At 39.2% G+C, this 13,409-nt stretch overlaps 1 protein-coding gene across 1 annotated transcript; it reads right to left on the bottom strand.

Moving 5' to 3' along the window:
* Positions 1 to 4,971: 4,971 nt before the first annotated feature.
* Positions 4,972 to 11,003, bottom strand: lrrc32 (leucine rich repeat containing 32; the record flags this gene model as incomplete). The annotated part of the gene is made up of 3 exons (XM_083889121.1): positions 10,926 to 11,003; positions 9,222 to 9,375; positions 4,972 to 6,825 (listed from the first exon to the last, which is right to left on the bottom strand). The coding sequence occupies exons 1-3, from the start codon at positions 10,928 to 10,930 to the stop codon at positions 4,972 to 4,974; spliced, it is 2,013 nt and encodes a 670-aa protein (XP_083745247.1). The 5' UTR covers positions 10,931 to 11,003.
* Positions 11,004 to 13,409: the final 2,406 nt, after the last annotated feature.

Below are 13,409 nucleotides of genomic sequence, written 5' to 3' on the forward strand. Positions count from 1 at the left end.
TGAGACTCTTCCAGTAGACCAGAGCTTAAGCAGTGAATTAAGTTCAGACACAGCAACCATAATGTATTCTGTTTTAATGATGGATTATTTACACGAGACAGCAATGATATCATGGTTAAAACAATGTCCAATATGTCACCATGGTGAGTTATAAGGGAACTTTCATGTCGCGTTACTCTTGTTGCTGGATCATTTGTGTTTACTTTTGTGTTTCACACTGGAAGTACCACATGTCAGCTTGCAAGTGCTCTTTTGTAACTAGTTTAAAATGCAGTTTTCACTGGTCAAACACTAGTTTGAACAAAGTTTCACTGGTAGAAAGTGTGTATAACCACGTCAACAACTAGTTCAAATGGTTTCCATTGGTCAAAAACATGTTTGAGCTGGTCAAAACTAGTTTGAACAAAGTTTCACTGGTCGAAAACTTGTTTATATAGTTTCCTCAGGTCAAAAACTAGTTTAAATACAGTTTCCACTGGTCAAAAACGTGTTTCAATTGGCCAAAAACTGGTTTTAACAGTTTCAACTGGTCCAAGACATGTATAACCACGTCAAAAACTAGTTCACAAGACAAGTTTAAATTCAGTTTCCATTGGTCAAAAACTTGTTTGAACTGGTCAAAAACTAGTGTGAACAAAGATTCACTGGTTTAAAATGTGTTTATATAGTTTCCTCAGGTCAAAAACTAGTTCAAATATAGTTTCCACTAGTCAAAAATGTGTTTCAATTGGTCAAAAACTGTTTATAACAGTTTCTACTGGTCCAAGGCGTGTATAACCAGGTCAAAAACTAGTTTAAATACAGTTTCCATTGGTCAAAAACTTGTTTGAACTGGTCAAAACTAGTTTGAACAAAGATTCACTGGTCGAAAACGTGTTTATATAGTTTCCTCAGGTCAAAAACTACTCAAAAAGTTGTTTCTTCAGGTCAAAAACTACTCAAAATACAGTTTCCACTGGTCAAAAACATGTTTCAATTAATCAAAAACTTGTTTTTATAGTTTCCATTGGACAAAAACTAGTTTGAACAAAGTTTCACTGGTCGAAAACATGTAGTTACCTCAGGTCAAAAACTAGTTTCAATACAGTTTCCACTGGTCAAAAACGTGTTTCAATTGGTCAACAACTAGTTTTAACAGTTTCCACTGGTCCAAAACATGTATAACCACATCAGAAACTAGTTCAAATGCAGTTTCCTTTGGTCAAAAACTTGTTTGAACTGGTCCAAACTAGTTTAAATACAGTTTCCACTGGTCCAAAACGTGTATAACCAGGTCAAAGACAAGTTTAAATTCAGTTTCCATTGGTCAAAAACTTGTTTGAACTGGTCAAAACTAGTTTCAACAAAGATTCACTGGTCGGAAACTTCTTTAAATGCAGTTTCCACTGGTCCAAAATGTGTTTAAACTGGTCAAGAGCTAGTTTTAACCATTTCCACAGGTCAAAAACACAGTTTCCACCAGACAAGAAGTCACTTAAACTGGTTCAAACCATGTTTGAACACAGTTTCCACTGGCTAAAACATGTATAAAATAGTTAAAAAGTAGTTTGAAGTCAAAAACTAGAATAAATGCAGTTTCCACTGGACAATAACTTGTTTAAAGTGGTCAAGAACTAATTTAAACTGGTCCAAAACTAGTTTGATCACAGTTTCCACAGTCACTGGCCAAAACATGTATAAAATGGTCCAAAACTTGTACGAGTCCTTTTGTTTCTGAAGCATTCATACATTCACAGTCTGTGCATGAGTGAATACAGCAGCCTCATGTTATAGTCAATCCAATGTCTCCAAACTAAACATTATCTGTTCAATGAAAGGTTAATTCATGTACAGCAGTGTCAGTGTTTAAGGGTCAAATTGTGCCTTTGTCAACGGGGACTTAACACTCGTCTTACTCCTTTAAAAGTGAGAAACCAGACGTGATTTCCACTCATGTAAACACTGTTTATCTCATGTAAGAATCAGTTTCACGCGCCAGATAAAGAAGGATGTAGTTTATGTCGGGGGTTTTCCGGTAACTACAAATTCTCAATCATAAATCTAAACAGTTTTTATTGTTATTATTTATGGCAAAAGACAGAAGATGGAGCCCAGAATGACTCAGGGGGAAAAAAACTCCCCCTTTTCCAAGCTTGCCTATAAAAATAGCTTTAATTATTTATTTATCAAGTTTGGCCTCAGACTAAACTGAAATATAAATACAAAACTTTATTTATAATCAAACTCTTAACGCTGTTTAAACAACTTCACAATGAGATTCAGCTCTGGATTTATGTGAAACACAAACAGCATCAGTGAGATTCTTATTTATGTCTTAACTACGACGACGATGATCAAGAGGCTTTTTTCCTCTGTGATGAAGAACAGGACGGACCTTTGACAACTTCCTGAACCACCCTGGACGCTAAATTAGCTTCACTGAGTCACTGAACATAAAAACCCTGAGTCAGTGAGGATGATGTGAACAGCACTTTCTCAACCTTAATCAAGACTTAATCCCAACGTAAACACGGCAGGGACAAGACAGATGAGGTAGAAAAAAGGTCAGGACTATCACATTAAAAGCCTCAGGTTTGGGTCTAATCCAGTGTAGGCCTTTAATTAGTTTTATTAATGGATTAATTCATAGGAAAACTGAATATTTCACATTTTCTACACTTCTACACTCAGGTTCATGTTCACGACGAAGGGAAATCTCGATCTCAGCACAAATGAGGAAACGCCTTCCAGTCAAACTCCCCCCAAAAAACCCCAGCATCACTTCAAACACGCAGTTTTAATAACACAGAGGTTTAAGAAAAGCACACTGAACCTGTGACGACCGCGTCTTTTAAACTGCAACTTCCTGTTGAGGACCAATCGCCTCCCAGGACCCACTGAAGACACTCACACACACACACACATACACACAATCAGTCAATGACACACACCTGCAACACACACACACACACACACACACACACACACACACACACACACACACACACACACACACACACACACACACACACACACACACACACACACACACACACACACACACACACACACACACACACCTTAACTACTACTAAAAAACGACTAAAAACTTAATTCAATCCAACTCAATCCAGATTAAAACTAAGATGAAAAGACGTACGAAAGGATGTCGCTGAATTATTTCAGCATAAATCCTCCTTAAATCCTTTTAAAAATAAACCATAAAGTCTGTTAAGTGACATGTGAAATATAAATTGTGCCTTGTGTGTTCTTAAGTGAGTTTAAGGAGCGTCTTCACATTTTTCAGACAGAATTCTCACCAAGAAAACACATTACCATAAAAATCACAAACGACAATAAATCAGGATAAAGTGGCCAGTGCTGGTGTTTACATATTTATTTGTCACCCAAATAAATTCACACACATACACAATAATTAAGTGTAAAAACAAGTTGTTTTTTTTCTACAACACAGAACGTGGAAAGTTACAAATCATTTCAACTGATTTGTCGATTTAATAAAAAACATGAAACTAAACAGCGTCAATATTTCAATTCTCTATCACAGTTTTTTTAATTTCAGTGTTTATCTTTTTTGAGTATTTAAACATGTCTAATCTATCATTATTGTGGGATACACCATGATGGTAATGGTTTAAAAAAATTAATCTTTAGAGTAAGAAAAATAAATTATATCAAAATATGTCCTGTTTCTTTTGTCGAGTATTACTCTTTTTTTAGTGTTACAACAAGATATACAACACACACATATATATATATACAAAAATATAAAGTGCTAAGTAAATAAAAGGTAGAGGACGGTGTTTTGAACTTCTTCATCCAGTAAAAAACTTCATCGTCCAAGGATGGAGAGCTTTTTTGTATTTGTAGTGTTTTCTTCTTCTTCAGTCGTTAGCTTCAAGCAGAATTCCACCTTCACATCATCATAACACTGTAGTTAATGTGTCCACCGTTGTTGTTTTTTTTTAAATAAAATAATTAAACCTTTAGAAAATAATCTGCATTTACTGTAACATGAGAAGATCAGCATCTGGTTAGCTTAGTTTAGCTTAACCTAGCATAAAGCGCATGGAAACAGCTAACTTGGCTCATTCTGAATGAGAAATATAAAGCTCTATTTTTTTAAATCTTATTATTTTCAAATATTTATAAGTAATTTTATTCATTTAAAGGGTCAGTTCAACCAACAATACTTCACAGCTGACCTCATACTGTTAGCAAAGGTGGCCATGTTGTTTGTTTACTGTATTTACTGTAACTTCCTGGAGTTACGACACACAATATAATGAGTCAAAGACATAACTCTCCAACATAAGTAGTTATCATTTTAAGAAGACTGTAAGAACGTATATGGCCTATATATACCTGCTGTTTCCTGTATTTATGTTGAGCTAAATTAAGCTAAGCTAATTGGTGGTGGTCTCCTCTTTTAAAAAATCAAGTATATCCTCAAAGGTTTCACGGCTGCGTGTGGGAGAAAGTGTTTTCTAGTGGATTTTCCTTCTACATTCAACAAAAGTGATGTGCGCCATGTGACTTCATATTAAAACCAAGCATGAACAGGCAAAAAAACCATAAAATGTTGCTTTTCTTCATGGACTGAACTTCGGTGTTTGTTCATTCCTGCCTGAAAGTTTTTTAGAGGTTAGTTGTGTTCGGAATAAACAAACACCAGTTTGTACATTTATACAGTAGAATCTTCAAAAATCCACATCTGAACACATCATGAGGATCTGGTCCGTCCAAAACCAAACTTCTCTTTAAAAAAAACAAAGTGAATCCTGTTTTCACAGAAGTTCTGGTTTCCCTTTCTCAGCATCTGCCTTCACTGTTCAAAAGAACAGAATGATCGTTCCAAGGCTTCGGATACAACACTACAGACACTAACATTCACGTTTCTATGTCGTATCTGCGAACATAAACGAACATAAAGTCAAAAATCTGAACGTCTTCGTTCACCGTTCCTTCGTCTCACGCGGTAAAACTCCTGCTGCGCTTCCGTTTTCTTGAAAGGCAACGTGTGACCAAAAGCGCCAACACGATGACGACAGCTATCAACGCCAGTACGCAAACAATAACGTAGGTCGACGTGCCTGATCCGTGACACATTCCCTCGGTCAAGCGCTCGATGTTGACTGGCTCTGAAAAGTCCTGGTGAACGCAGGTCACGGTCTCGATGTCGGGGACGACCACGGCCGAGCGCTGCACCATGCGGAGAAAGCCCAGGTTGCTGCAGCAGTTCAGAGGGTTGGAGCCCATGTAGAGCGTCTTTAGCGAGTGCTCCAGAGCGACCATGGTGCTGTACTCCAGGGTGACCAGGTTGTTGTTCTGCAGGTTTAAGGACTCGATGGAGGACTCCTTGTTCCACGTGGGCACAGACGTCAGCTGGTTGGTGGACAGGTCCACGTGTTTGAGACTCTTTATCAAAGACAGGTCCGCGTTGAGCCGGGAAATGTTGTTTTCACTCAGGAGGAGGTGAACCAGCGAGTATTCGAGTCCAGAGAGCGAGTCTTTGTCCAGGTCCAAGCCCGGATTCAGGGACAGGTCCAGCAACTTCAGAGGGCTGTCGGCAAACGCGTTTGCAGGCAGCATCTGCAGATTGTTTTCAGAGAGGTACAGGAAGTGCAAGTTGGGAACAGAAGAGAAGGAAACACAACCCGGAGGATGCTCTTGGTGTTCACGCTGTGTTTCCCCTGTCTTGCAGATGACCAGGTCGTTCTGCTGCAGCTGCAGGTGCTTCATACTTGGAAGTCTTTGAAATATCTGGTGGTTGAGGGTAGCGAGGTTGTTTCCTTGTAAGAAGAGTTTCTCTAACGTTCGCAGAGTGTTTTCCCCAAACGTCAGACTCTGCAGGGAGTTAAAGCCGAGGTTGATCACCTTCACTGAAGGAAGAAGACCCTCGACAGAGATGGAGAACGAGTCCATGCAGTTATTGCTGACGTTGAGGACCGTGAGTGAGCTCATGAGGCAGAAAAAGGACTCGGGTATGCTCCTGAGTTGGTTGTAACTCATGTCCAGAAATTGAAGGTGACTTAAAATAACCTTTGTCGTTTTCTCAGGACTTGCCGAGACGTTTGTGCTCTGGAGACGGTTGCGTGAAATGTCGAGATATTCCAGCTCATTGGATCTGGGTAGAGACGGGAAGTAGGGCATTTTGTTCTGGCTCATGTCGAGAAGTAAAAGGTTAAACCAGCGGTCCGTGCCGGCACTGTGGAAAAGCTCGATGCTGTTCTTGCTGAGGTTGAGCACTTTTAAGTTGTACAAATTGAAGTTGGTGATGCACGTGATAGAGTTCTTGGACAGGTCCAGTTGGGTCAGATGACGCAGCGAGTCGAACGCGCCGTCCTCGATCTCCAGGATGACGTTGTTGTGGAGGCTGATCTTCTCCAGGGACGGAGATCCGCTGAAGGCGCTCTGCGCTATTTTGGTGATGCTGTTGCCGCTCAGGGAGAGGTTTGTCAGGGACGGGGAATCGGACAGAAAATAGTCCGACATGCCCGTGTACAGGCCGTTGCCGGACAGATCCAGGGACTCTACGGACGTAAGAGGCCCCACGTTTGTTTTGGAAAGAGCAAACACATTCAGATGGTTCTTGGACAGATCCAGAACTTTAAGGTCCGTCATGTCTTTGAAGAGGTCCGGCTGGATGAAGTGGATCCTGTTGGAGTGGAGGTTGAGACGGCGGAAGTCCACGTGGTACGCCAGCGTCTCCCGGCTGAGGTTCTGCACCTGGTTACGAGAAAGGTCCAGCGTTTGGACACCGGGAGGAAGGTCGAGCGGAACGCTGCGGAGGCTCAGGTCGCTGCAGAACACGTCCATGTGGACCTGCGGAACCAAGACAAACACCAGCGTGATTATGTCGACAAACACTTAAATGTAGGCTGAGTCGTGTTCTTGGCAGAACCGCCGTCCCTCTGGGGTTTAGAATGTTCTAATAACAACAACAAAAACGCCCCTTAACAATCTTTTTTAAATGAATCCAGAACGTTGACTCCTAAGTCTTGACAAACGGCATCAGACACATTCTCCACACCTCACTTTTTAACACCAGCATAGTTTCTCTCAACCTCTCACCTCATTTTTTTCCCCTTAATAGTTTGGACTATTTAAGTTATTGAGTGCAGTTTATAATTGGAACCACATGTGTGAGAGAACTCCTGCTGCAAAACAGCTCATACAACCATGTCTGCGTGTAGTACTACATATATACCTATATATATGTATATTTATCTATATATGTGTATATATACTGTAGTGTAGTCATGGTATTATGTAGTCAAACGTCAGTAGAGGAACCAAAAGGAAAAACCACTCATTTCCAAGTGAAAGCCTGGTCCTGTTTGTACTTTTTGAAGTGCAGCACCTGAGTCAACGTCTGCCTGTTTTTTGTGGTGGAGCTTTTTCTTTCAAAGGTATTTTTGGACTTTCTTTTGCCTCCTCTATGGAACAGTCTTTAGATATAGAGGAGATATTGATCATATCTGACTGTGAGGCAGACAACAAAAAACAACGAAAACAACGAAAGAGAAAAGACAAAACACATTTGGTGGATTTGACTCACAGTCAGTGTCTGAACAACACGTCTGTCAGCACTTAAATACACTGGTGTGTGTCTTAATCTGAGACAAAGGGTGTTTTCCTGTGGTGAACTCCATCATTTTTCTTAGAATATTTGGAAAAAAGCAATAAATCAAACATTCAGGGTTTATAATCCTGCAAATTAAATCTTCAATTTTCACTTTTCTGTTGCATTTCTCAAGAAAAAACCTCGTTCATAAACGCAAAAATCATGTTTTTCCCCTGAGTTTCTACACAAGCTATGTATTATTCATGGTGTCGTCACATGACAACAGCTTTACGTTTAAACCTGATTCTGGTTATTTATAGACACCATCAACGGCCACATTCAAACTAAAGTGGTGACGCTTCAGTTTCAGTGTCTATCTTTAGAAAAAGAGCACGTGAAACAACGAGGATCTGTCACCTCAGTCATTTTCACATTTCTCTTCTGTTTTGATTCCATTTTTAAAGTTAAATGTGAGCATTTGAAGGAATTTATTTACACATGTGAGAGGATTTGACAGAATCTGAGGCCACGGATCTGAAAGTATTCATCTGGAGAAGAAGACACGTCACGGCGATGTGTTGTAATGGAACGAAGTACAAATACTTTGTTAACTGTACTCAAGTACAACATTTACACATTTGTACTTTGCTTTTTTTTTTTTGAGCAACTTTTACTTTTACTCCACTCCATTTCCTCTAACTCTCTTTGTTACTACCAAATAAAATCAGAAGAAGAAGAGTTGGTATTGTGGTCTGTATTTACACCACAGTTTTCACCCATTCACACGCTGCAACATGGGCTTAAGAGAGTACATGTAAGTACATTTTATATATTTTAAAAAAGAAAGTACAGTAAATGTCATATACTTTAAGACTTTTACTTCAGTAATATTATTTAAAAAGTGACTTTTGATACTTCAGTACATATACTTTAAGACTTTTACTTCAGTAATATTATTTAAAAAATACTGTTGATACTTCAGTACAGTAAATGTCATATACTTTAAGACTTTTACTTCAGTAATATTATTTAAAAAATACTTTTGATACTTCAGTACATATACTTTAAGACTTTTACTTCAGTAATATTATTTAAAAAATACTTTTGATACTTCAGTACATATACTTTAAGACTTTTACTTCAGTAATATTATTTAAAAAGTGACTTTTGATACTTCAGTACATATACTTTAAGACTTTTACTTGGGTAATATTATTTTAAAAATACTTTTGATACTTCAGTTCAGTAACTGTCATATACTTTAAGACTTTTACTTCAGTAATATTATTTAAAAAATACTTTTGATACTTCAGTACAGTAAATGTCATATACTTTAAGACTTTTACTTCAGTAATATTATTTAAAAAGCGACTTAACCTTCTAATAAAGTCATTTCCTGGTAACATACTTGTACTTTTACTCTAAGAAGTATCAGCTTTAAGGTACTTTATACATGACTGCTGCTCAGCAAAAGCCAAATAATTCATCAGAAGTCTTTCAAACAAACTAAACTCAGCCTGAAGTAAAAGCACGATGATGGATGAGTTGCTCGGGGAAACCGGTAAAATAAACTCCTATTTTACGAGGATTAACTGTATTTATTTAAGAAAGAAAATGTGAGGAATGTGCAGATGCAGAAGAAGATATTACTTACAACTTGGCACGGAGGGAGCTGTCGGGGATGAGGAGTAGGAGAAGGATGAGGAGGCTGAAGATGATGATGAGGAGGAGGAGGAGGACCTGTTGATGCCACCACACAGCTGGTCAGGAGGTGGACGAGCAGCTGGAGGACGGAGGAGGTCATGGTGCTGCAAAGCAGACGACAGGAGTCAGAGAGCATCAGTCGATGTATAAAGCAAACAGCGAGCAGGGGAAGGAAGAGAAGGAAGTGGCTCTACCTGCTGTGTGACACGCTGACCTATGAATGAGCGTTTTATTCAGCCGTGATCGACGCTGCACAAACAGGGGCTTTTTTTATTCTGTTCTCTCCTGAGCAGTGACTCAGCAAATGCAGCTTTTATCGCTTCCATCCTTCAGTGTTTTTATTTGAAATTGTTGTACTTTGAGGCCCTCGCTGGTGAGTCATTATTGTCATTAAGTCTCATGATTGGTTTCCTCTGAACAGAACATTAAAACAACAACAACAACACAGAGCAGAGCAGACAACGTGGGAGTCCTTATTATATCACACTAATGGAAGTACCATTACAGGAGGGGGGGGGGGTCACATTTTATTTTGGTTAAAAAACACATTCTTACATATCTGCACATAATAAATCACTTATTTTGTCTACTCTAAGTACTTTACTGTATTTTTTATCATAAAAAAACAAGAAAAAATATGACTCAGTCTTCATATATGTATTAATATTCAACATTTTAAGTGCTTTTATAAGTCTCTGTTTGTTAAAAGGTGGTATGTTTTCTATTTAAACATAAACTAGGACAAAATATGATCTAAACTCGTCAGAACATTAACATTAAATGATCATATTATATTATAAAACTGCACTTTTATCAGAATTGTTTTTAAGTCCTTGATCATGTATTTGATTTGATCAAAAATAAAGATTTATGACAGAAACACACGGTCACGTCGTTATTTAACTATAAAAGCCAAAGAAAAGGACTTTCAGTAACAAAATGACACAATTAAGTGCTTTAAAAGCAGCTAAAAAGAAAGGTTTTCATCGTTTATAATCTGACGAAACATCATCGAGTGTTTTTATAGAACTGATTTTCTTCTTTTTAAACAATATTGTTATGAATTAGATTTATTTCTAATTCTGTCTCTGTGTTGTTTTTAAAGGTTCCCGTAAAAGCACCTTAACCTTTAACCTTTAACCTTTTCTTAACCCAAATATCTCACATGCTTTGATTTAAATCCACTCGGACTTTCAAACTAAAACAATATTTTACTCAAAGCAAAGAAAGACGTGTTTTCTCTCAGATTGATCCTCCATCTCCACTCAAATGTGAAAACAGTTCACCCTTAAATCTGGACGCACGTGTTCACATCCTGAGCAGCAACAACACAAAAGAACGCTTTGACGCAGCAATATTTTAACACAAAGTTTAACACAATAATCACTACTTTTACTTCTACGTACTGCAAGTACATGGTATATCTACATCCTTTACTGAGTTTTAGTGAACTAATAAGTGATTATTATGACCAGATATGAGCTTAAATCACACATTTGACCAAATATATGAATAAATAAGGTGTTATTTTGAAGCTTAAGTGTGATCACAGTGATTTATATGATACAAACAAAGTGATTTATAACCAATGAGAGAAAAAACATCTGCTCCCTCAGTCAAAAGAGTCTAAAAAAACAACAACTGGAACATTTACCTCATGATCAGCTGATGATAAATGTGTTAGAAACTCCAGATCATCCTGATTTCACATCCTCAGTGGACACACTTTCACACACACTTTCACACACACACTAACTCTCAGAGATGGATAGCAGACGACCCTCTCAGCTCGGCTCAGCTGACTCTGCGTCCACATCGCAGCCATCACATCCTGTGAGAATATCCTGCAGTGCTCGGCCTTCTTACCCACTCCCACTCCTCGCAGGGAAACACCTTATAAGGGGATTGGGAAGCCTAGACGTCCCCTCTCTCTCTCTCCATCTCCCTCTCTCTCTCTCTCTCCTCTTCCCCACCCCTCTAACTCCAAAACACCCTCCAAAATCCCCAAACTGCATGATTTCACCAGCAATCCTTTAACAACCAGTGACCTCATAGCTTAAAGGTCAACACACACTCCCAGCATATGTGTGTGTGTGTTTATATTTGTCTCCTCTTTAGAGCCTTGTCAGGACCTCAGTGGGTCCTCACGGAGACCAAACCCTGTGGTTCTGATGAGCAGAGACGGCACAATACCACTTTGGTTTGGGCCAAGTTTAGAGTCAGACATGCAGGTTAAAGGTGCCATATGTAAGAATGTGGCCAAAAAACGGTTACTACATTCAAATTCAAAATACCGAGGTCTTTTAGGTTTTGTTTTCTGACGTAACTGGCAACCCGTGTGTAAAAATGTTTAGAGATATTTTTAAGTTTCCTTTACCAGTTTTTATTTATTTATTGCGATATTTAGGTTTCTGGCATTTGTAGGGGCAATGGAAACACAACTGCAGCAAAAGCCACTTAGCAAGACAGTAGCTGTTGCTACATCATTTTAGCAATATTTTAGGTTTTTTAAAATGTACGTGTTTTCCAGTTATTACGATATTTAAGTTTTTTCTCGCATTTCTAGGGGTAACTGAAACACAACTAGCGACAAATCAAATGCAGCAACAGCCAATTAGCAAAAAACGCCGACCTAATGCTAATCGGGTCACAGAAGCGGCTCAAATGTCCGTGTTACGCTGAGAAAAGTTCCCCCGTCTGGACATTCGATCCACAGGGAACCTTTTATGGATGCATTTGATCATTTTTTCCCACTCACACAGAGGCAAACATCAGAAAGAGCAGCAAACATCTAACGCTCTGTCCTCGGAGGGAAAACCAGAAAGAAAATAAATCATTTTGGAGTTAGCGGGAGCCTGTGATGAGATCTCGCTCCGGTTCGCCGCACGGTAAACAAACACGGCTGTAATGACACTGAGTCACAGCAGCTCACATTTACAGACAATTAGTGTGGGATGACGAAGACCAACCATGATGAGAAAGTGAAAGAAACTCAGGGTTCATTTAAAGGGATAATTCAGGCTAAATTTAACTGTAGTTAAAGGTCCAGTGTGTGATATTTAAGGGTTTTATGGCATACATTTAATCTCTTGGCGACTATATTCAGTATTCAGTACACTATTTATGATTTGTCTCCAAGTACCGCCAGAGGAAGCTCACGTACCACTGGTGGTACACGCACCACAGTTTGAGAACCATGTTGCAGCCTGAACCTTAAATCGAAATCTTTTTAAAGAAAAGCATTCATTGAGGAACGCAAAAGCCATGTTTGTAAAGTGCTCTCTTGTCTCACTCTCCTGCACCAAAGCCCATTCAGAAAACCCACAGCGACACAGGAGCTGCTGCTCGACTGCTGCCTCGTGTGGTCAGTTTGTGTCACTGACGTTAATCAAGACGAAGAATCCACAAAACGACACACTTGGACTGACTAAAAAAAGAAAAGCAGTGCATTGAGAGCTCCTGTGTGCTGTGACGTAAAAAAACCACTGATTTTCTCAATGGACTTTGGTGCAGGGAGCGTGAGCGTCACTCACCTTTGTTTCGCAGCAGTAGTTAAGAAGGAGAATGGAAATAAAGACAAAGACAATCAAAGAAGCACAACTCCCTCACCTGCTCTCTCTCTCTGCTGGCGTCTCTGGCGTCTGCTTTAATTGAAACAGGTTTGGTTTCACATTCACCGTCGTGTCATCCTTCATTATCTGAAACACACGCACGCACGCGCACACACACACACACACACACACACACACACACACACACCTGACAGCGTCATATTACAAACACACCACACCACATGACGCCTCCTCAGGGGACTGTCCCCTCTTTGTTTTGTTTACTGGGATTCCCAGACTTTTTTGTTTCCTTTTCAAAGCTTCATCATCATCATCATCATCATCACTGAGGGAAGAGCAGCAGGTGTGTGTGTGTGTGTGTGTGTGTGCGGGTACTTCTATTGATATCTTTGTGTCCAGTCCCGTCACCTTTAAAGGGTTTTTTCAGGGTTAAGGATGTTAGAGTTAAGGGTCGGACACTAAGATGGGATTGTTAAGGGTTTTAGGTGAAGGGGATAGTGAATGAATTATGTCTATGAAGTTTCCTCACTCAGATATACATTGGGTTAAGTTTAAAACAGTTTAAA

The sequence above is a fragment of the Microchirus variegatus genome (assembly GCF_963457635.1).
Source record: "Microchirus variegatus genome assembly, chromosome: 5".
Lineage (NCBI taxonomy): Eukaryota > Metazoa > Chordata > Actinopteri > Pleuronectiformes > Soleidae > Microchirus > Microchirus variegatus.